At 42.1% G+C, this 22,990-nt stretch overlaps 2 protein-coding genes across 2 annotated transcripts in view; both read right to left on the bottom strand.

Moving 5' to 3' along the window:
* Positions 1–1,378: 1,378 nt before the first annotated feature.
* ylpm1 (YLP motif containing 1) overlaps positions 1,379–22,990 on the bottom strand; it is a 59,054-nt gene continuing 37,442 nt past the window's right edge. Inside the window, exons 21-24 of the mRNA XM_029689561.1 lie at positions 13,564–13,615; positions 10,018–10,145; positions 9,407–9,597; positions 1,379–1,832 (exon numbers count right to left, since the gene is read on the bottom strand). Coding sequence (XP_029545421.1) covers positions 9,451–9,597; positions 10,018–10,145; positions 13,564–13,615 — 327 coding nt within the window. The 3' untranslated portion in view covers positions 1,379–1,832; positions 9,407–9,450. The remainder of the gene's footprint in view (positions 1,833–9,406; positions 9,598–10,017; positions 10,146–13,563; positions 13,616–22,990) is intronic.
* On the bottom strand, positions 10,307–11,547 carry LOC115152073 (uncharacterized). Its single transcript, XM_029696612.1, has 2 exons — positions 10,826–11,547; positions 10,307–10,610 (listed from the first exon to the last, which is right to left on the bottom strand). The coding sequence occupies exons 1-2, from the start codon at positions 11,432–11,434 to the stop codon at positions 10,590–10,592; spliced, it is 630 nt and encodes a 209-aa protein (XP_029552472.1). The 5' UTR covers positions 11,435–11,547; the 3' UTR covers positions 10,307–10,589.

The following is a 22,990-nucleotide window of genomic DNA, read 5'->3' as shown; positions in this document are numbered from 1 at the left end:
GATTGGGAGTCCCATAGGGCGGAGCACAATTGTCGTCCGGGTTTGGCCGGTGTAGGTCGTCATTGTAAATAAGAATTTGTTCTTAACTGACTTTCCTAGCTAAATAAAGGCTAAATAATAATAAATAGAGCTGTCTACAGTAATGACTCAGTGGGCCTTTCTAAATTGGATGTTTTGCACAGAATGATCATTATTAGGCTAATAATAATAATAAGGGCCTCAAAGAAAATAATGGTCCGGTGGGTTAGAAATGCCTGGGCAGACTCTGGTCCCAGTCCGCCCCTGCCAGAACCATATGGTTTTGGTACAGACCAGCTGTTTAAATGTTACAGAGTGCCTTTCTATGGCCATTCACAACTACACTAGAGGATATATTCTCTCAGATTGTCATAATTGATCATTTTCACTTAGATTATCATAAAACCACTGCAGCATAATCTCAGATTGACAAATTCAGAAACGGACAATCTGGATTATAGCTGTGTAGTCATAATTTATTCCAGTGAAATTAGCAAAAGGAGGGAATGTCATTTTACAAAAAAAAATTAAAAATACAAATTGCGGCAAATATGGGCTGGTAAAGTTTGCCATTGCTAAGGAGATCGTACTGTGGAAAAAGACAGGTGACCACTGTTGGCTCAGTTGTTTTGGCTTGCGTGCCATACCTATAGGGCATCTTTGTACAGAAAACAAAACCATAGAGGAACATGGCATTTGCTTCAGTTAGCGAGTTGATAGTGTAGAATTGACCTTTACTATAATCTTGATATTTTGTTTGTTTTACACGTAAGGGATGCTGTGTCACTTTGTCATGTCATCATTAAAACAGCACAAAATATACATACTGTCAATTCAGTATTTGATTTGTTGGAAGAAACAGTGAATGCGAACTTTTTCTTAACTCCAAAAGTTTAGGAGTTTATGAGAATGCAACGTGAAAGTTTAAATATAATTAAATATGAGAAAGTGATACTGTGTGTGTGGTTTGATTTGAGCACTGAAAACTCATTTAATGTTGTCTTACCCAACCCCCTTAGACACACACATACATTGAGGCAAAGGGTCAGCCACTGTGCAGCCTCCCTGCAGTGGTTTGAGAGCCAAGTGCCTTGCTCAAGGGCACAATGGCAGCCAGTGGCAAAGAGGCCAGCAGCCCTACGGTTGTCAGTTCAGCTCCCACTTCATCGCCTGGCTCAGGGCTTGAACCAAGAACCTTCCGGCTACTGATCCACCACTCAAACAGTGGCTATATACCTCTTGTAACACAGTAGGACCTCACAGACACAAACACATCGGGAATGAAGGTTGTTTGAAATACTGAAATGTTTGAAACTTGTAAATATATTTCTTAAAAATAAAACATCACAAAAAAAAAGGGTTTTGTATCTTTGAGGTTGTACTGTATGTGGTCCACATGAAAACAGACATCACAGAAGACTCTCCATGGCGTAGCCCACATGACCACTCACATGAGACTCTCCTGGTTGTTTTGTGTGTGAAACTTTTATTGTTTCCTCAGTTTATTTAATAAAATAAGCAACAGTGCTAACATACAGGTAGACATTACAGTATAAAATGAGAAGCAAAGCTCAAGATAAACTGGTGCATGAATTTTACCATCGAAAAGAGGAAGGGAAAAACAACTAAAAATACTCAAATTGAAGATCAATAATTATTATTATTATTATTTTTTAAACGCAAGATAAAGCTATCCTGTATTCTAATAATGGAATAAACAACTATGGATCTCCTAAAAGTCAACAGGTAGAATGAGTAGTCTTCATGACTTTGTTTTTCGAGAAACGGGTTAAGCATATTCACAGTCTGCAGACCTAGAGGAAGGAAGAAAACCGATTGAAATATATGCCACAAATATATAAAAAAAAAAGGGGCAATCTGTAATTGCTACATCCATCCAATGAACTTTTCAATTAAATGATCTTACAAGAACATAATATATCTTCCTTTGACTAGGCAAAGATGATAGACATCTCGTCAACGGATTAAAACAGTGCTTTTTCTGTTCACCCAACAGAGTGGTTTACATGGGCAGATTTTTCTTTGAGTGGATGGTCAACAGATATAGTATGATGAAAAACAGAGTGATTTTAAACCTTGATTACATTGGGATACGATCACATACAGTGGCTTCAGAAAGTATTCACACAACTGGACCTTTTCCACATTTAGTTGTTACACTGCCCGATTAAACTGAGATTTTTGTGTCACTGGCCTTCACACAATACCCCATAATGTCAAAGTGGAATTATGTTTTTAGAAATGTTTACTAATTAATTAAATATGAAAAGCTGAAATGTCTTGAGTCAATAAGTATGCAACCCATTTGTTATGGAAAGCCTAAATAAGTTCAAGAGTAAACAGGTGCTTAAACAAGTCACATAATAAGTTGCATTGCCTCACTGTGTGTGCAATAATAGTGTTTCACATGATTTTTGAATGACTACCTCATCTCTGTACGCCACACATACAGATAATTGTAAGGTCTCCTCAGTCGAGCAGTGAATTTCAAACATTCAACCACAAAAAACAGGTAGGTTTTCCCAATGCCTCGCAGAGAAGGGCACCTATTGGTAGATGGATAAAATAAAATAAAAACAGACATTGAATATCCCTTTGAGCATAGTGTAGTTAATAATTACACTTTGGGTGCTGCATCAATATACCCAGTCACCACAAAATTACAGGCGTACTTCCTAACTCAGTTGCCGGAGAGGAAGGAAACCGCTCAGGGATTTCACCATGAAATGGTGACTTTAAAGGGATACTTCTATGTTTTTGCAATGAGGCCATTATCTACTTCCCCAGAGTCAGATGAACTCGAAGATACCATTTGTAGGTCTCTGTGTCCAGTATGAAGGAAATTAGAGGTAGTTTTGTGAGCCAATGGTAACTACAGTTAGCAGAATGAGTGAAAGTCCAGATTTCCAGTCAGTGTGCTAACGCTAGTTAGCATTGGCTCACAAAACTACCTCTAATTTCCTTCATACTGGACACAGAGACACACAAATGGTATCCACGAGTAGATAAAGGGCCTCCATGCCAAAATCCCGAAGTATACCTCTCAAAATGTTTAATGGCTGTGATAGGACAAAACTGAGGACGGATCAACAACATTTTATAGTTATCCCACAATACTAACCTAAGTGAAAATAAGAAACTGTTTGCAATAAGGCACTAAAGCAAAACTGCAACAAATGTGGCATTTTATTAAAAACTTAATGTCCTGAATATAAAGCGTTATGTTTGGGGCAAATCCAACATAACACATCACTGAGTACCAACTCTTCATATTTCCAAGGATGGTGGTGGCTGCATCGTGTTATGGGTATGCTTGTCATCGGCAAGGACTAGGGAGTAAAGCTAAACACAGGCAAAATCCTAGAGGAAAACCTGGTTCGGTATGCATTCCAACAGACAATATCCACGCTAGAGCTACCACTTACAAGGAACAGGACACAGACATGTACGCAAACAACAAGCTACAACCTCTTGACTAGATATCAAACATGCAACAACAAAAAAACAATATAGAAGGAAGGAGGAATCCTATTCCTCAGATGCTCGTCGTATGTGGTGGGCTTGTAGACAATGACTGATTACAAAAGGGAAACCCAGCCGTGAGATGCCCAGCGATGTATAACTACCAAATGAGCTAAATGCCTTTTTATGCTTGCATTGAGGAATATAACACTGTGCCTTACGTGAAAGCCCATGTTTTTCTGAATGATTCCGATCTCGCTCTCCGTAGCCGATGTAAACAATAACAAGGCCGCCGGGACAGATGGAATACCAGGGCACGTTCTCAAAGCATGCGCAAACCAGCTGGCAAGTGTCTTGACGGAAATGTTCAATCTCTCCTTGTCTCAGTCTGTAATCCCAACATGTTTCAAACTGACCACCATTGGCCCTGTTCCCAAGAGCTCCAAAGTAACCTGCCTAAATGTCTACCACCCCGTAGCGCTCACATCTGTAATTATGAAGTGCTTTGAAAGGCCGGTCATGACACACAACACAATCATCCCAGACACACTAGAGCCACTCCAATTCGCATACCCAGCCTAACAGATCCACAGATGACGCAAACTCAATTGCAATTCACACTGGCCTCTTCCACTTGGACAAGAGGGGAAATAACTATGTGAGAATGCTGTTCGTAGACTACAGCTCAGTGTTCAACACCATAGTCCCCTCCAAGCTCATCACCAAACCGGGGACCCTGGGACTGAACCCCTCCCTCTACAACTGGATCCTGGACTTCCTGACGGGCCGGACCAAGGTGGTGAGGCTAGGCAACAACACATCTGCCACGCTGACCCTCAACATGGGGGCCCCTCAGGGGTGTGTGCTTAGTCCCCTCCTGTACTCCCTGTTCATTCATGACTGCGTGGCCACCCATGACTCTAACACCATCATCAAGTTTGCTGACGACACGACATTGGTAGGCCTGATCACTGATAGCGAAGACAGCCTACAGGGAGGAGGTCAGAGACATAGCAGTGTGGTGCCAGGACAACAACCTCTCCCTCAACGTAAGTAAGACCAAGGAGGCCTATAGGAGAAAAAGGGGAGAGCCCCACCCTCCTCCACATGCCTGTTGTGGAAGGGGTTGAGAACTTCATGGTCCTTGGCGTCCACATCGCTAAGGTCCACACAAAACCCACACGGCACGGCAGTCCCTCTTCCCGCTCAGGAGGCTCTCGGATCCTCAAAAGGTTCTACAGCTGCACCAGCGAGAACATTTTGACTGGCTGCTTCACCGCTTAGTATGGCAAATGCATCGCCCTTGACCGCAAAGCGCTACAGCGGGTGATGCGGACAGGCCAGTCACTAGACTATATGTACATACACACTACACTGACACTCCCACACAAATTCACTACATGTGAGCACACACACCCTTTGCTGCTGCTACTCTGTTCTTTATTTTACTGTTATTATTATCTATCCTGATGCCTAGTCACTTTACCCTGCCTTCATGTACATATCTACCTCAAATACCTTATTATTATCTATCCTGATGCCTCGTCACTTTACCCTGCTGCAATGCACATATCTACCTCATTATTATCTATCTTGATGCCTAGTCACTTTACCCTGCCTTCATGTACATATCTACATCAAATACCTCATTATTATCTATCCTGATGCCTAGTCACTTTACCCTGCCTTCATGTACATATCTACCTCAAATACCTTATTATTATCTATCCTGATGTCTAGTCACTTTACCCTGCCTTCATGTACATATCTACCTCATTATTATCTATCCTGATGCCTAGTCACTTTACCCTGCCTTCATGTACATATCTACCTCAAATACCTTATTATTATCTATCCTGATGTCTAGTCACTTTACCCTGACTTTATGTACATATCTACCTCATATCGTACGTCTGAACATTGATCTGGTACTGTAGCTTCATTCTTGTGTACTTTATTTTATTCCTCGTGTTACTATTTCAATTGAATGATTATTTTTAAACTCTGCATTGTCGGGAAGGGCTCGTAAGCAAGCATTTCACGGTAAAGTCTACACCAGTTGTATTTTTCCACCTGCGCCGAATACAAGTCGATTTGACACTGGGACACAAATTCACCTTTCAGCGGGACAATAACCTAAAACACAGGGACAAATATACACTGGAATTGCTTACTAAGATGACATTTAATGTTCCTGAGTGGCCTAGTTACAGTTTTGACTTAAAATCGGCTTGGAAATCTATGGCAAGACTTGAAAATGGCTGTCTGACAATGATTAAACACCAACTTGACAAAGCTTGAAGGATTTTTAAAATAATAAAAGTACAAATATGGTACAATCCAGGTGTGGAAAGCTCTCAGAGACTTACCCAGAAAGACTCACAGCTGTAATCACTGCCAAAAGGTGATTCTAACATGTATTGGGTCCTTATGTCAATTAGATATTTTCCGCATTTTATTTAATATATTTGCACGTTTTGTTTTCACTTTGTCATTATGGGGTATTGTGTGTTGATAGGTGAGCATTTTTTTGTAATCCATTTTGACTTTAGGCTGTAACAACAATGTGGAATAAATCAAGAGGTATGAATACTTTCTGAAGACACTGTTTGCCTCTATTTATGCATGGGAATACTTGGGAACAGATTTCCTAAATGTAAAATGATTGAGCTGATTTGCTGGTGATTTTACAGTCTTATGTCCCAAAAAAAAACAAAATCACACACATACACTGCATGGCCAAAAGTATGTGGACACCCGCTCGTCGAACATCTCATTCCAAAATCATGGGCATTAATATGGAGTTGGTCCCCCCTTTGCTGCTATAACGGCCTCCACTCCTCTGGTAAGGCTTTCCACTAAATATTGGAACATTGTTGCGGGGACTTTTTTTCCAGTCAGCCATTAGAGCTTGTTGTTGGGCGATTAGTTCTGGCTCGCAGTCGGCGTTCCAATTCATCCCAAAGGTGTTCGATGGGGTTGAGGTCACGGCTCTGTGCAGGCCAGTCAAGTTCTTCCACACCGATCTCAACAAACCATTCCTGTACGGACCTCGCTGTCAGTGTATTTTTCTTTTTCTTTAACCTTTATTTAACTAGGCAAGTTAGTTAAGAACAAATTCTTATTTACAATGACAGCCTATCCCGGCCAAACCCTAACCTGGACGACGCCGGGCCAATTCTGCACCGCCCTATAGGACTCCCAATCACGGCTGGTTGTGATAGCCTGGAATCGAACCAGGGTCTGTAGTGACGCCTCTAGCACTGAGATGCAGTGCCTTTGACTGCTACGCAACTCGGAAGCCCAAAATGCTGTAGGTTTCCCTTCACTGGAACCAAGGCTCCAGCCCAAACCAATGAAAAACAGCCCCAGACCATTATTCCTCTTCCACCAAACTTTACAGTTGGCACTATGCATTCGGGCAGGTAGTGTTCTCCTGGCATCCGCCAAATCCGCCAGATTTGTCCGTCGGACTGCTAGATGGTGAAGCGTGATTCAACACTCCAGGGAACGCGTTTCCGCTGCTCCAGAGTCCAATAACGGTGAGCTTTACACCACTCCAGCCAATGCTTGGCATTGCGCATGGTGATCTTAGTCTTGTGTGCGGCTGCTCGGCCATGGAAACCCATTTCATGAAGCTCCCGATGAACAGTTCTTGTGCTAACGGTGCTTCCAGAGGCAGTTTGGAACTTGGTAGTGCGTGTTGCAACTGAGGACAGACGATTTTTACGCACTACATGCTTAAGCACTCCCGTTCTGTGAGCGTGTTGTGGCCTACCACTTCACAATAACAGGGCAGAAATTTGACGAACTGACTGGTTGGAAAGGTGGCATCCTATGACGGTGCAACGTTGAAAGTCACTGAGCTCTTCAGTACGGCCATTCTACTGCCAATGTTTGTCTATGAATGTTGCATGGCTGTGCGCTCAATTTTATACACCTTTCAGCAACGGATGTGGCTGAAATAGCCGTATACACTAATTTGAAGTGGTGTCCACATACTTTTGGCCATGTAGTGTGTATGTATGAGATATATGATGTGCAAAGCTGTCATCAAGACAAAGGGTGGATACTTTGAAGAATATATTTTCATTTGTTTAACACTTTTTTGGTGACTACATGATTCCATGTGTTATTTAATAGTTTTGATATCTTCACTATTATTCTACAATGTAGAAAATAGTAAAAATAAAGAAAAACCCTTGAATGAGAAGATGTATGGTACTGTACAGTCGTGGCCAGAGGTTTTGAGAATGAAAAATATTAATTTTCACAAAGTTTGCTGCTTCAGTGTCTTTAGATATTTTTGTCAGATGTTACTATGGAATACTGAAGGATAATTACAAGCATTTCATAAGTGTCAAAGGCTTTTATTGACAATTACATGAAGTTGATGCAAAGAGTCAATATTTGCAGTGATGACCCTTCTTTTTCAAGACCTCTGCAATCCTCCCTGGCATGCTGTCAATTAACTTCTGGGCCACATCCTGACTGATGGCAGCCCATTCTTGCATAATCAATGCTTGGAGTTTGTCAGAATTTGTGTTTTTTTTTGTCCACCCGCCTCTTGAGGATTGACCACAAGGTCTCAATGGGATTAAGGTCTGGGGAGTTTCCTGGCCATGGACCCAAAATATCGATGTTTTGTTCCCCGAGCCACTTAGTTATCACTTTTGCCTTATGGCAAGGTGCTCCATCATGCTGGAAAAGGCATTGTTAGTCACCGAAGTTGCTCTCGGAGGATGTGTTGGTACCATTCTTTATTCATGGCTGTGTTCTTAGGCAAAATTGTGAGTGAACCCACTCCCTTGGCTGAGAAGCAACCCCACACATGAATGGTCTCAGGATGCTTTACTGTTGGCATGACACAGGACTGATGGTAGTGCTCACCTTGTCTTCTCCGGACAAGCTTTTTTCCGGATGCCCCAAACAATCGGAAAGGGGATTCATCAGAGAAAATGACTTTACCCCAGTCCTCAGCAGTCCAATCCCTCTACCTTTTGCAGAATATCATTCTGTCCCTGATGTTTTTCCTGGAGAGAAGTGGCTTCTTTGCTGCCCTTCTTGACAACAGGCCATCTTCCAAAAGTCTTCGCCTCACTGTGCGTGCAGATGCACTCACACCTGCCTGCTGCCATTCCTGAGCAAGCTCTGTACTGGTGGTGCCCGATCCCGCAGCTGAATCAACTTTAGGAGACAGTCCTGGCGCTTGCTGGACTTTCTTGGGCGCCCTGAAGCCTTCTTCACAACAATTGAACCGCTCTCCTTGAAGTTCTTGATGATTCGATAAATGGTTTATTTAGGTGCAATCTTACTGGCAGCAATATCCTTGCCTGTGAAGCCCTTTCTGTGCAAAGCAATGATGACGGCACGCGTTTCCTTCCAGGTAACCATCATTGACAGAGGAAAAACAATGATTCCAAGCACCACCCTCCTTTTGAAGCTTCCAGTATGTTATTCGAACTCAATCAGCATGACAGAGTGATCTCCAGCCTTGTCCTCGTCAACACTCACACCTGTGTTAACGAGATAATCACTGACATGATGTCAAATCATTTGCACGGCGAAGAGGGACTTTCCAATTAATTGCAATTCATCTGATCGCTCTTCATAACATTCTGGAGTATATGCAAATTGCCATCATACAAACTGAGGCAGCAGACTTTGTGAAATTTAATATTTGTGTCATTCTCAAAACTTTTGGCCACGACTGTATGTATATATATATACAAAAAAAAACTCGGGGTCCGCCTATTGGGGAACTAACCCGGATATAAAACCTCCAAATAACTACTGGTATAACTACTAGCCCTCTCCCCTAACTGTAATAAACAAAGACAAACCATTACACAAACATGGAAATACTCTATCAAATTAGATTATTAATAGAATGTAATGTACATACCTATAAACCAAGAAGCAGGGGGTGAGGGCAGTGATCTTCTGTTACTAGAAATACTTAGTGCGGTTCAGAGCTCTCTGAGCTATCTGTCCGCTCTGGTCAGTGATTTTCTCCCAGTCTGTTTGACCCACCACAAAGCCGATATCACGCTTGCGTTCTGCATCCTTCTGCTCTTCGAGGTCAGCCCAGCGAACCTAGACGACAGGAAGGAAAACATCCAGCGGGGTCATGAGCAGGAAATGGGTCATGAGCAAGCATGATCTACTGATGCTAGCTAGCTGTTCATACATCGCATTGCAATTTAAATATTCAAGTAATTTTGTGAAAGTGTTTAGGGAGCACATCAAACCAAATTCTCGCCAATAGATAATCCTGTTTTTGTGATGAAATGATCTGCCTTGAAATACAGAGATTGACTTGTCACAAACGATAAAATGTTACTGTCCGCAAACCATATTATATGGCCAGTCATTGTAAATAAGAATAGACTTGCATGGATAAATAAAGATTAACAAACAAAAAATGCATGAATAAGATTAGACAGGATGGAGGGGTTTTGGGTCTGTAAAACAGGAAACGGTTAAGACGGGATATAATAGTGTATGCCACTTTACCCTCTTCTTGCCGGGCTCAGAGTGGCGTGTGGCGTAGTCGTCCGGCAGCTGAAGAAAGTCATCCATGCCTGCCACATCGTCTCCCTCCCTCTTCCTCTTCCCCCCCATCACCAAGCCGTCCAGCTTGTCTGTAAGGAGAAGAGCGCTCGCCACGTCAACTCACGACTCAGCAAAATGAGAAATACTTGCTACTTCACTGATGTCATGGTCACCGTGACGACGATGCCCGACACGGCTTAGATTCTGTATAACGCCATTATCTTACTCCATCTATAAATATTTGTAATGCTTGTAAGAAACTTTCCATGTTTTCCAAATGTATTACCAAGGATCCCCTCTCAGTCAATGAGTTGTCTCCTCTCATTTTGATATTGAAGCAAACTGTGTGCGGTTTAAAGCAAGCACAAATGTGTTCCTTTATAGAACATCTTGTCTTTTTGTAAATATAAGTGGGGATGTTATTTATTTGAAAAATGTACTATTTTTATCTGTGTGTGTTTTGATCAGATCATTTTTTTGTATTCAGCATTTCTACATATTTGTCTTTAATAAAGGAGGAGACTGGAAACAGTTCAGACCACCGGGGTCAAACTCATTCCATGGAGGGCCGAGTCTCTCCCCTTGGGGAACGCCAACCGTTCCATGGAGGGCCGAGTGTCTCTCCTTGGGGAACCCCAACCATTCCATGGAGGGCCGAGTGTCTCTCCTTGGGGAACCCCAACCATTCCATGGAGGGCCGAGTGTCTCTCCTTGGGGAACGCCAACCATTCCATGGAGGGCCGAGTGTCTCTCCTTGGGGAACCCCAACCATTCCATGGAGGGCCGAGTGTCTCTCCTTGGGGAACGCCAACCGTTCCATGGAGGGCCGAGTGTCTCTCCTTGGGGAACGCCAACCGTTCCATGGAGGGCCGAGTGTCTCTCCTTGGGGAACGCCAACCGTTCCATGGAGGGCCGAGTGTCTCTCCTTGGGGAACCCCAACCATTCCATGGAGGGCCGAGTGTCTCTCCTTGGGGAACGCCAACCGTTCCATGGAGGGCCGAGTGTCTCTCCTTGGGGAACGCCAACCGTTCCATGGAGGGCCGAGTGTCTCTCCTTGGGGAACGCCAACCGTTCCATGGAGGGCCGAGTGTCTCTCCTTGGGGAACGCCAACCGTTCCATGGAGGGCCGAGTGTCTCTCCTTGGGGAACGCCAACCGTTCCATGGAGGGCCGAGTGTCTCTCCTTGGGGAACGCCAACCGTTCCATGGAGGGCCGAGTGTCTCTCCTTGGGGAACGCCAACCATTCCATGGAGGGCCGAGTGTTTCTCCTTGGGGAACGCCAACCGTTCCATGGAGGGCCGAGTGTCTCTCCTTGGGGAACCCAACCATTCCATGGAGGGCCGAGTGTCTCTCCTTGGGGAACCCCAACCGTTCCATGTATTTGAACCAGCTAGCACACCTGATTCAACTTACCAACTAGTTATCAAGACATTGACTACTTAAATTATCTATTGTTATTTGATCCTGCTGGTCATCTATGAACATTTGAACATCTTGGCCATGTGCTGTTATAATCTCCACCCTGCACAGCCAGAAGAGGACTGGCCACCCCTCATAGCCTGGTTCCTCTCTAGGTTTCTTCCTAGGTTCTGGCCTTTCTAGGGAGTTTTTCCTAGCCACCGCGCTTCTACACCTGCATTGCTTGCTGTTAGGGGTTTTAAGGCTGGGTTTCTGTACAGCATTTGTGACATCAGCTGATGTAAGAAGGGCTTTATAAATACATTTGATTGATTAAATCAAGTGAGCTAGTTTAGGGCAACAACAAAATTGTCAAAGTCTGGGAGTCCCGGAGGAGAAGTTTGAAAACCACTGGTTTAGAGGATGGAGATGAAAAGGATATCACTGTGGAAAAAAAGTGAACATCTACTGGAAGCTATAGTTGTTAGTGAACATCATGTACATTGCCTTCGGGAAAGTATTCAGACCCATTGACTTTTTCCACATTTTGTTACGTTACAGCATTATTATAACATTTATTAAATAAAAAAAATTCCTCAGCAATCTACACACAATACCCCAAAATGACAAAGCAAAAACAGGTTTAGACATTTATGCAAATGTATTAAAAACAAAAAGCAGAAATACCTTAATTACATAAGTATTCAGACCCTTTGCTATGAGACTCGAAATTGAGCTCAGGTGCATCCTGATTCCACTGATCATCGTTGTGATGTTTCTACAACTTATTCGGAGTCCACCTGTGGTAAATTCTATTGATTGGACATGATTAGGAAAGGCACACACCCAAAACTAAGCAATTAGGTTGAAGGAATTGTCTGTAGAGCTCAGAGACAGGATTCTGTCCAGGCACAGATCCGAGGAAGGGTACCAAAACATTTATGCAGCTTTGAACGTCCTCAAGAACATAGTGGCCTCCATCATTCCTACATGGAAGAAGTTTGGAAACACCAAGACTCTTCCTAGAACTTTCCACCATGCCGAACTGAGCAATCGGGAGAGAAGGGCCTTGGTCAGGGAGGTGACCAGGAACCTGATGGCCTCTGACAGAGCTCTAGAGTTCCTCTGTGGAGATGAGAGAACCTTTCAGAAGGAAAACCATCTCTGCAGCACTGCACCAATCAGGCCTTTATGGTAGAGTGGCCAGACGGAAGCCACTCCTCAGTAAAAGGCATGACAGCCCGCTCTGAGTTTGCCACATAAAGACTCTCAGACCATGAGAAACAAGATTCTCTGGTCTGATTCAACTCTTCGTCCTGAATGCCAAGCGTCACATCAGCATGGTGGTGGCAGCATCATGCTGGGGGGGATGTTTTTCAGCAGCAGGGACTGGGAGACTAGTCAGGATCAAGGCAAAGATGAACAGAGCAAAGTACAGAGAGACGCTTGATGAAAAGCGCTCTGGAGCAGGTTAGGACCTCAGACTGGGGGCGAAGGTTCACCTTCCAACAGGACAACGACCCTAAGCACACAGCCAAGACAATGCAGGAGTGGCTTCGGGATAAGTCTCTGAATTCCCTTGAGTGGCCCAGCCAAAGCCCGGACTTGAACCCGATCGAACATCTCTGCAGAGACCTGAAAATAGCTGTGCAGTGACACTCCCCATCCAACCTGACAGAGTGTTTGAGGAAAATGGGAGAAACTCCGTAAATACAGGCGTGACAAACTTGTAGCTTCATTCCCAAGACTCGAGGCTGTAATCACTGCCAAAGCTGCTTCAACAAAGTACTGAGTAAAGGTTCTGAATACTTATGTAAATATCATATTTCAGTTTATAATGTTTTTAAATAAATTAGCAAAAATGTCTAAAAACCCATCTTTGCTTTGCATTATGGGGTATTGATGAGGGGTAGATTGATGAGGGGGAAAAACTATTTTATACATTTTAGAATAAGGCTGTAATGTAACAAAATGTGGAAAAGGTCAAGGGGTCTGAATACTTTCCGAAGGCACTGTAAATGGAATCAAAGACGTGTTTGGATTCACTCCATAGTTGTTAATGAACACCATGTACATTAGTAAGATCAGAAAACAAAGGGAATACCTACCGAGTTTGGCATCAGAAGTGTCCATCTCCCATTTGCTTTGTGGAATGTAACCCTAAATTATACAGAGAAGAGACCGCAAGGGTTAGGCCTCTGAGCGGCAAGGAGCTAGGGGTCAGGAGGAGGATGTGAATGAATGAATGAATATATGAGAGAGAGAGAGGGAGAGAGAGCGAGAGAGATGAGTTTCGGTGACGGAGAGAAGGCGTTGAAATAGTTACGTTAATCAAACAATATCAGTACAAATCAGGAGAATCGTAAGAATGACACGACATAAGACAATATAAACATTTGTTTTTTAAGACGTTGGCATGCAAACATGTCAGATGTCATTATGACACCTCGGGTTGAGAAGATTTGCCTTTGGCGTTAGCCATGATCAAAGCATTTTGAGACACATCAGAAAACAGTTAGTTGATAGAGAAGCTAGCCTACTACAAGTGCACAACTAGATTTGATCAACACTTTTTGTGTTAATCGTGGTTCCACACTAAATCGAAACAGATTATACAGCCTAGTTACTGAAGAAGAAGTTAGACTGTTAGTTAAACCCCCCCCCCCCCCCAACACAACACTGATGTGCACAAGTTGGACATTAAACTGTCTTTTATTCTGCAGTATTTTGTAAATAAATGAAGAACGTGAAATACAAGTATTCTGGGTTAAAACATTCCAAACGCATGTTAGAAAAGGTCAGAATCAGGCTAGTTGTTTAACCTCTCAAACCATATGCTTCCAACACAGGAACCTGTAGTGGATATATCCATTTCCTTAATAACAGGAACCTGTAGTGGATATATCCACTTCCTTAATAACAGGAACCTGTAGTGGATATATCCACTTCCTTAATAACAGGAACCTGTAGTGGATATATCCATTTCCTTAATAACAGGAACCTGTAGTGGATATATCCATTTCCTTAATAACAGGAACCTGTAGTGGATATATCCATTTCCTTAATAACAGGAACCTGTAGTGGATATATCCATTTCCTGTCATTATAGAGCCAATAATAATAATAATAATGAAGCAGCTAAATGTACTAAATAAATACATTCATCGTTTAAAAGTTTACATTTGTCACAACCAAAGCTAATAGTGAGTTCAATGGAACCAGTACCATTGTGATTAGTTTACGTTTTTTATATTTAGTTCTTAGGTCGTTAAATCACTTCAAATGTTACAAAACCATGCATCGAAAACAATTCACATGAATTTAGTCCGTGTATCAAGGTCGTCCGTGTATCAAGGTCGTCCGTTATCAAGGTCGTCCGTTATCAAGGTCGTCCGTGTATCTAGGTCGTCCGTGTGTATCAATGTCGCCCGTGTGTATCAAGGTCGTCCGTGTATCAAGGTCGTCCGTGTATCAAGGTCGTCCGTGTATCAAGGTCGTCGTCCGTGTATCAAGGTCGTCGTCCGTGTATCAAGGTCGTCGTCCGTGTATCAAGGTCGTCCGTGCATCAAGGTCGTCCGTGCATCAAGGTCGTCCGTGCATCAAGGTCGTCCGTGCATCAAGGTCGTCCGTGCATCAAGGTCGTCCGTGCATCAAGGTCGTCCGTTATCAAGGTCGTCCGTTATCAAGGTCGTCCGTGCATCAAGGTCGTCCGTGCATCAAGGTCGTCCGTGCATCAAGGTCGTCCGTGCATCAAGGTCGTCCGTTATCAAGGTCGTCCGTTATCAAGGTCGTCCGTTATCAAGGTCGTCCGTTATCAAGGTCGTCCGTTATCAAGGTCGTCCGTTATCAAGCTCGTCCGTTATCAAGGTCGTCCGTGTATCAAGGTCGTCCGTTATCAAGGTCGTCCGTGTATCAAGGTCGTCCGTTATCAAGGTCGTCCGTGTATCAAGGTCGTCCGTTATCAAGGTCGTCCGTTATCAAGGTCGTCCGTTATCAAGGTCGTCCGTTATCTAGGTCGTCCGTTATCTAGGTCGTCCGTTATCTAGGTCGTCCGTTATCAAGGTCGTCCGTTATCTAGGTCGTCCGTTATCTAGGTCGTCCGTTATCAAGGTCGTCCGTTATCAAGGTCATCCGTTATCAAGGTCATCCGTTATCAAGGTCGTCCGTTATCAAGGTCGTCCTTTAAAAAAAAGTGACTGGTCTTTTTATACTTTTTTTATGTGCAACTTTTTTTTCCTTCTTCAAAATGTTGGCACTTGCAAAAACACTTTGGAATAGAGCCTCTGATACGGCTCAATATATTTTACATTTACAATTTAGTCATTTAACAGCCTCTCTTATCCAGAGCCACTACAGTAGTGAGTCATTTAACAGACTCTCCTATCCAGAGCCACTACAGTAGTGAGTCATTTAACAGACTCTCTTATCCAGAGACACTACAGTAGTGAGTCATTTAACAGACTCTCTTATCCATAGACACTACAGTAGTGAGTCATTTAACAGACTCTCTTATCCAGAGACACTACAGTAGTGAGTCATTTAACAGACTCTCTTATCCATAGACACTACAGTAGTGAGTCATTTAACAGACTCTCTTATCCAGAGCCACTACAGTAGTGAGTCATTTAACAGATGCTCTTATCCAGAGCCACTACAGTAGTGAGTCATTTAACAGACTCTCTTATCCAGAGACACTACAGTAGTGAGTCATTTAACAGACGCTCTTATCCAGAGCCACTACAGTAGTGAGTCATTTAACAGACTCTCTTATCCAGAGACACTACAGTAGTGAGTCATTTAACAGACTCTCTTATCCAGAGACACTACAGTAGTGAGTCATTTAACAGACTCTCTTATCCAGAGCCACTACAGTAGTGAGTCATTTAACAGACTCTCTTATCCAGAGCCACTTACAGTAGTGAGTCATTTAACAGACTCTCTTATCCAGAGCCACTACAGTAGTGAGTCATTTAACAGACTCTCTTATCCAGAGCCACTACAGTAGTGAGTCATTTAACAGACTCTCTTATCCAGAGCCACTACAGTAGTGAGTCATTTAACAGACTCTCTTATCCAGAGCCACTACAGTAGTGAGTCATTTAACAGACTCTCCTATCCAGAGCCACTACAGTAGTGAGTCATTTAACAGACTCTCTTATCCAGAGCCACTACAGTAGTGAGTCATTTAACAGACTCTCTTATCCAGAGACACTACAGTAGTGAGTCATTTAACAGACTCTCTTATCCAGAGCCACTAAAGTAGTGAGTCATTTAACAGACTCTCTTATCCAGAGACACTACAGTAGTGAGTCATTTAACAGACTCTCTTATCCAGAGACACTACAGTAGTGAGTCATTTAACAGACTCTCTTATCCAGAGCCACTACAGTAGTGAGTCATTTAACAGACTCTCTTATCCAGAGACACTACAGTAGTGAGTCATTTAACAGACGCTCTTATCCAGAGCCACTACAGTAGTGAGTCATTTAACAGACTCTCTTATCCAGAGACACTACAGTAGTGAGTCATTTAACAGACTCTCTTATCCAGAGACACTACAGTAGTGAGTCATTTAACAGACTCTCTTATCCAGAGCCACTTACAGTAGTGAGTCATTTAACAGACGCTCTTATCCAGAGACACTACAGTAGTGAGTCATTTAACAGACGCTCTTATCCAGAGCCACTACAGTAGTGAGTCATTTAACAGACTCTCTTATCCAGAGCCACTACAGTAGTGAGTCATTTAACAGACTCTCTTATCCAGAGCCACTTACAGTAGTGAGTCATTTAACAGACTCTCTTATCCAGAGACACTACAGTAGTGAGTCATTTAACAGACTCTCTTATCCAGAGCCACTACAGTAGTGAGTCATTTAACAGATGCTCTTATCCAGAGCCACTACAGTAGTGAGTCATTTAACAGACTCTCTTATCCAGAGCCACTACAGTAGTGAGTCATTTAACAGACTCTCTTATCCAGAGCCACTACAGTAGTGAGTCATTTAACAGACTCTTATCCAGAGCCACTACAGTAGTGAGTCATTTAACAGACTCTCTTATCCAGAGCCACTACAGTAGTGAGTCATTTAACAGACTCTCTTATCCAGAGCCACTACAGTAGTGAGTCATTTAAGACTCTCTTATCCAGAGCCACTACAGTAGTGAGTGGATACATGTTCGTACTGGTCCCCCGTGGGAATAGAACCCACAACCCTTGCGTTTGAAGCACCATGCTCTACCAAACTGAGCCACATTAGCTTGTTGTTGTTAGGAACAAGGTAACCTCGCACCTAGGCTAACTGCTACGGTATCCAGACAGAGGGAGACGACTGGTGGACGAGGTTAGGGACTAGGAGATTGTTGTCCGTCAGAGCGCCTTTAGGCACGCCATGGTCATTTTCTCAGCGTTAAATGGTCGGGGGAAATAACCGATTTTAAATGTCTAAATATTTGAATCATAATAAAGCAGTATTTAGGAAGCGGTATCAGAGGCTCATTCCAAACAGTAGACAGCTAATAGAGGAGATATTCTGCTGACGAGGTTACCTTGTTTCTAAAAGTAGACCGTTATAATTCAGGCCTTCCAGCAGGGTTGAGGTAAATACCATTTCAATTCCAGCCAATTCAGGAAGAACACTGACATTCCAATTCTCCAATGCTTTTCATTGAGGAAAATTTTGGAATTTGTTTTACTTTCTGAATTGAAATGGAATTGACCCAAAACCCTGTAACATCATATATTTCCTAATGTCCAATCCCATTCAACTTCTGAGTGAGATTTGTTTCCTGGTGTACTGTAGCTCTCTCTGTGCTTCAGTAACCATGTTCACATTATGATCCTAACATCATTTTCTTACAATTTCTAATAAATGGCTCTATCATAATGAATTGTGTTAATAATAATAATAGTAGTTTTGGAAGGACCTTCCCTGGGTGTTTGAGGTGGGATTCTGGTAGCAGTGGAGATAACATACTCACAGATTGATTCAATTAAAACGTTTGTGGTCTGATGTGTTGGTTGAATCTTTACGATGCACAATTAAGTCATCATGCACGTTTTTAATGAAAAGTTCATAGGTATTTCCCCACAATTAAATGTTGATTGGCACTGCAAAGTATGCCTACCTGGCAGAATGATAACAGAGGATTTGTATCAATCGGGAGGGCATTTGTTTGGCAAAGTCTTCCATCAAATGTACACAGTAGGCCTACATTGTACAGTACAGAAACACAGCTAGCCAAATGATCTCTTGCTAGGTGTGCAATTGAATTAAAAAGGGCACCTATCCCCCTCCTGCAGGTTTTCTATGAAGCCAGCTAGATCTACTCAAAGTTTTCTAAAGCTAGCCAGCTTCAGTTAGCTTCACATTCCGGCTCAGGCTTCGTCCGTACTACAGCGGTTGATTTGCTCGTCCCCATGTCACACGTAGCTAGCCGAACACTAAACTGTTTATCGAGACAATGCTGAAACATCAATCCATGGGCGAGTCAGTGCCACGTTTTCATTGGTTGAAAAAATATATATATATATATATCAAAAGAAAAATTGCAAATTCAGCAGGCGAGGTTGTGAAATAGGCTCTTAGAAGGGGCGTCTTTATTTAATTACCTTTTAATCTTTTATTTAAAATGTATCCTTTATTTAACTAGGCAAGTCAGTTAAGAACAAATTCTTATTTTACAATGACGGCCTACCGGGCCAAATCCGGATGACGCTGGGCCAATTGTGCGCCGCCCTATGGGACTCCCAATCACGTCCGGATGTGATACAGCCTGGATTCGAACCAGGGACTGTAATGACACCTCTTGCACTGTGATGCAGTGTCTTAGACCGCTGCGCCACTCGGGAGCCTGTAGTGGAGGGTATACGCTGCATACCCACTTATCTTTCAGTGGGCATTGCTTATCCTCACTTCTTAATCTCTACTGATGCATATCAAAGTAGTGCAGTGGAGGCATACGACTTATCAATGATGTAGTACAATAGAGAAATCATGCATAAAGCTGTCTACACAATCGCAAAGCACGTGCAATATACTGAACAACAATATAAAAGCAACATGTAAAGTGTTTAATCAGCTAAAACAAAGAAAATCTTAGAAATTGTTGCGTTTACATTTTTGTTCAGGTTATATTTTTTATAAGTGTTTCAGCTTGTTTCAGCCGAATATCAGGCATCAAGAGCGCTCAGCTCTCAATTGATTGTCGCATGGAGCGGTTCGCAGAACTGAACGACATGTGTAGCCGGTAGGGTAGGAAAGACGTTTTAACTGATGATTTTTATTTATCTACAAGTAAATGCTAACTAAGGCAACAACGGGTTTGCAAACCAGTTATTGAAAAGGTTTGGTCTGATGTCTTGGTTGAATTTTTTGCAAAATTTTGGCCAAACTTATCCAGGCACCACAAGACCACTGCTTATTGTTCATGCCGTCTTTGGCGTGCTTATTAATGCACAAGCACATCTTTCCCCACTTCTATCCCCAAAAAATTGTATTAAGTCATACAAAAGCATTACACTGTGTGAAGTTTAAAATACATTGTCATTACTAAATGTTTAATGTGCTACATATTTTTAAAAATCTGTATCTTTTACACCAAAAACAACATTTGATAAATAAATAATTAAAAAATCAGTAGTCTTCCTCAAATGAAGGGGAAGATGTCATCTTTGCGAGACGGAGGGAATCGGATTTGATTGGTCCTCATCTTGCGGCTCAAGTCATTTCATTCAGGCTAAGTGGAGTTAGCCGCGAGTTAGCCTGCCCAGGTTAGTTCTGAAAGATTCGTTGCCATAGAAATGTGGCGGCAAAAAAAAGGTGACCCACTTTTGTATGAGCGGTTATCCGGAGTTGGCCATAGTTACCTCGCTAACTCCTCAAACCTGCTTCGTAGGACACCCCTCTGATGTGGTTTAAGCATTGTTGTGGACTTAGAACATTTAAATGTTGTCGGTAAATTGTTTATTTTTTGAAGGGGGATTTTGAGAGTTAAAACCTGAAAAGAACAATATGAAAACTATTCCCCCCCCCCACAGGTCACCATTCCTTCACCGGGCGACCCATTTGGGAAATATTTGGAAAATATGTTTGTATATCTACTTCCTTAGGTACCACTACAAAATATATATTTTTTGCTAAATACATGAGAAAAACCCAATATATATGGTGCTGTTTGTAGAAATTACAAATTGTTATTATAAACCTGACTGTGGAAGTATCAAGTCATTATCAAGTCATTATTATCAATTCATATCCGTTAATTACATTGAAAATCAATGTTACGACACCCACATTGATCTATTAATGTTAACTACTGGATGATTCAAGTCAGACATGTTATAGCCGTCACTTGAGTCACGAGGAAATTAACATTAACAGCAAATTTTTTTTTAATGAATTGACCTGGATATTATTTCCAGTGAGAAAAGGAAAGGAAGGTCAGATATAGTAGAGCGCAACACAGGTGTAGAGCGCAACACAGGTGTAGAGCGCAACACAGGTGTAGAGCGCAACACAGGTGTAGAGCGCAACACAGGTGTAGAGCACAACACAGGTGTAGAGCGCAACACAGGTGTTGCACTAACTTCTACATCACAAGTAGTCATTTTCACAAAGTCAAGTTTCATGATAGAAGCACGCATCAGGAGGAACTGCAAGAATACAGATCGTCATTAAAATGTGAAAGTTTGGCCTTACATACCATAATAAAAAGTTCTACACGGCTCTCCCATATAATACACAACAATAACTAGGATGTGTTAAATCACACATTTTCTAACTGTAAAACATTACGCTTGTACTTCCCATCTAGTAAGGAACTAACGCCATGGCAACACAAACATATTTTTGTTTTACTCAAGTAGAGTTTGATTACAGAAGAAATCCAGAACTAATTTAGGCTTATTTAGTTCATAAAAAAAAAAGAAAAGCAAAGTCAAATCACTTAAGTATACCATCCTAAAAAGCATCCACATTACCTCGGCAAAATGAATGTTTTTTCCATTTACTTATTTGTAATCTTTTTTTAAAAAATATATTTATATGTGTGGGAAATCCCACTTCTTCTGTATCCTTGTGGTTTTATTGAACATATAGGACAGTGAAGAGACAACAGGAAAGGCCAGAGTCAGAAGGATTGTGGGTTTGATTCTCTGATAAACGCGTTGGGGTCAACTAACCACTAGACCACAGTCTCTCCACACATTACTTCCTCCATTTTTATCACGTTTCCAAATGTCGCGATGTTCCTCATTCTGGTATGCTTGTATTTTATATCCCTGTATAGGAAGTTTGACTTGGGTTTATAACTTTATAAAGTTCTCATTAATATGATGAGGTATTTTGGATCAATTTGATTAATCTCAGCACAACGGAGGACAGTAATCGATCAAACAAGACCGAGAAAAAAAAAAAATACATCAGGTCCAACGCAGCCGTTTTTTTATCTCAATATCAAATCATTTCTGGGTAGCAATTAAGTACTTTCCTGTAATTGCCTTCTATTCAAATGTGAAAAAAGAAACAAATATAGTTTCTTAGCAAAGACCAATATCTCTAGCAAGAATCTGGCAAAGACTGTCGGAGGGATCTGAGTGGGGAGGGAAACGAGCTACAATTTACAACTCTTACACAAAAAATACAATATAATTTTCCCAAAGTCAGTATTATTCCAAACTCATAGTGTGGTTATATATATATATAAAACACAGGAAATCACATTTTTGACTACACTGGGCCTTTAACAAAAACCAAATAAACTGCCCTAGCTGCAATAATGCCATTCGTCAACGCCCTACGCTCTTTAAAAGAGCCAGCAAGTCACTCACTGTACCTGCAAGCAACCTAGCTTTTCTTCCCTACTGCCATGACACCATATCAAAATGGATCAATGTGTTTCTGGTGCAGGGCTCTCCAACCCTGTTCCTGGAGAGCTACCGTCCTAGTGCACCTGGCCGACCTGATTCTAGTAATTAGCTGGTTGATAAGATGTGAAAACCTACAGGAGGGTAGGTTCCTCTCCAGGAACAATGTTGGAGAGTCCTGCTCGAGTGGATATGAGGGATCTGCAGATTCCTATAAGAACAATAACAGATATAAAGGCTTGCTGACTGGGTCCTACCTTAATAACAGATATAAAGGCTTGCTGACTGGATCCTACGTTAATAACAGATATAAAGGCTTGCTGACTGGATCCTACCTTAATAACAGATATAAAGGCTTGCTGACTGGATCCTACCTTAATAACAGATATAAAGGCTTGCTGACTGGATCCTACCTTAATGACAGATATAAAGGCTTGCTGACTGGATCCTACCTTAATAACAGATATAAAGGCTTGCTGACTGGATCCTACCTTAATAACAGATATAAAGGCTTGCTGACTGGGTCCTACCTTAATAACAGATATAAAGGCTTGCTGACTGGATCCTACCTTAATAACAGATATAAAGGCTTGCTGACTGGGTCCTACCTTAATAACAGATATAAAGGCTTGCTGACTGGATCCTACCTTAATAACAGATATAAAGGCT

Source organism: Salmo trutta, chromosome 1 (assembly GCF_901001165.1).
Source record: "Salmo trutta chromosome 1, fSalTru1.1, whole genome shotgun sequence".
NCBI classification, from domain to species: Eukaryota; Metazoa; Chordata; class Actinopteri; order Salmoniformes; family Salmonidae; genus Salmo; species Salmo trutta.
Note: the sequence above shows the minus strand (reverse complement) of the source record. Positions and strands in the feature narration are given on the sequence as shown.

What these genes read in the sequence shown, in the direction of transcription:
- LOC115152073 (XM_029696612.1), bottom strand. Translation starts at nt 11,434, where the DNA reads ATGGAACGGTTGGGGTTCCCCAAGGAGAGACACTCGGCCCTCCATGGA. An exon ending in ACTCGGCCCTCCATGGAATG is followed by an intron (nt 10,611 to 10,825) that starts GTTGGGGTTCCC and finishes CTCCATGGAATG; the next exon opens with AGTTTGACCCCGGTGGTCTG.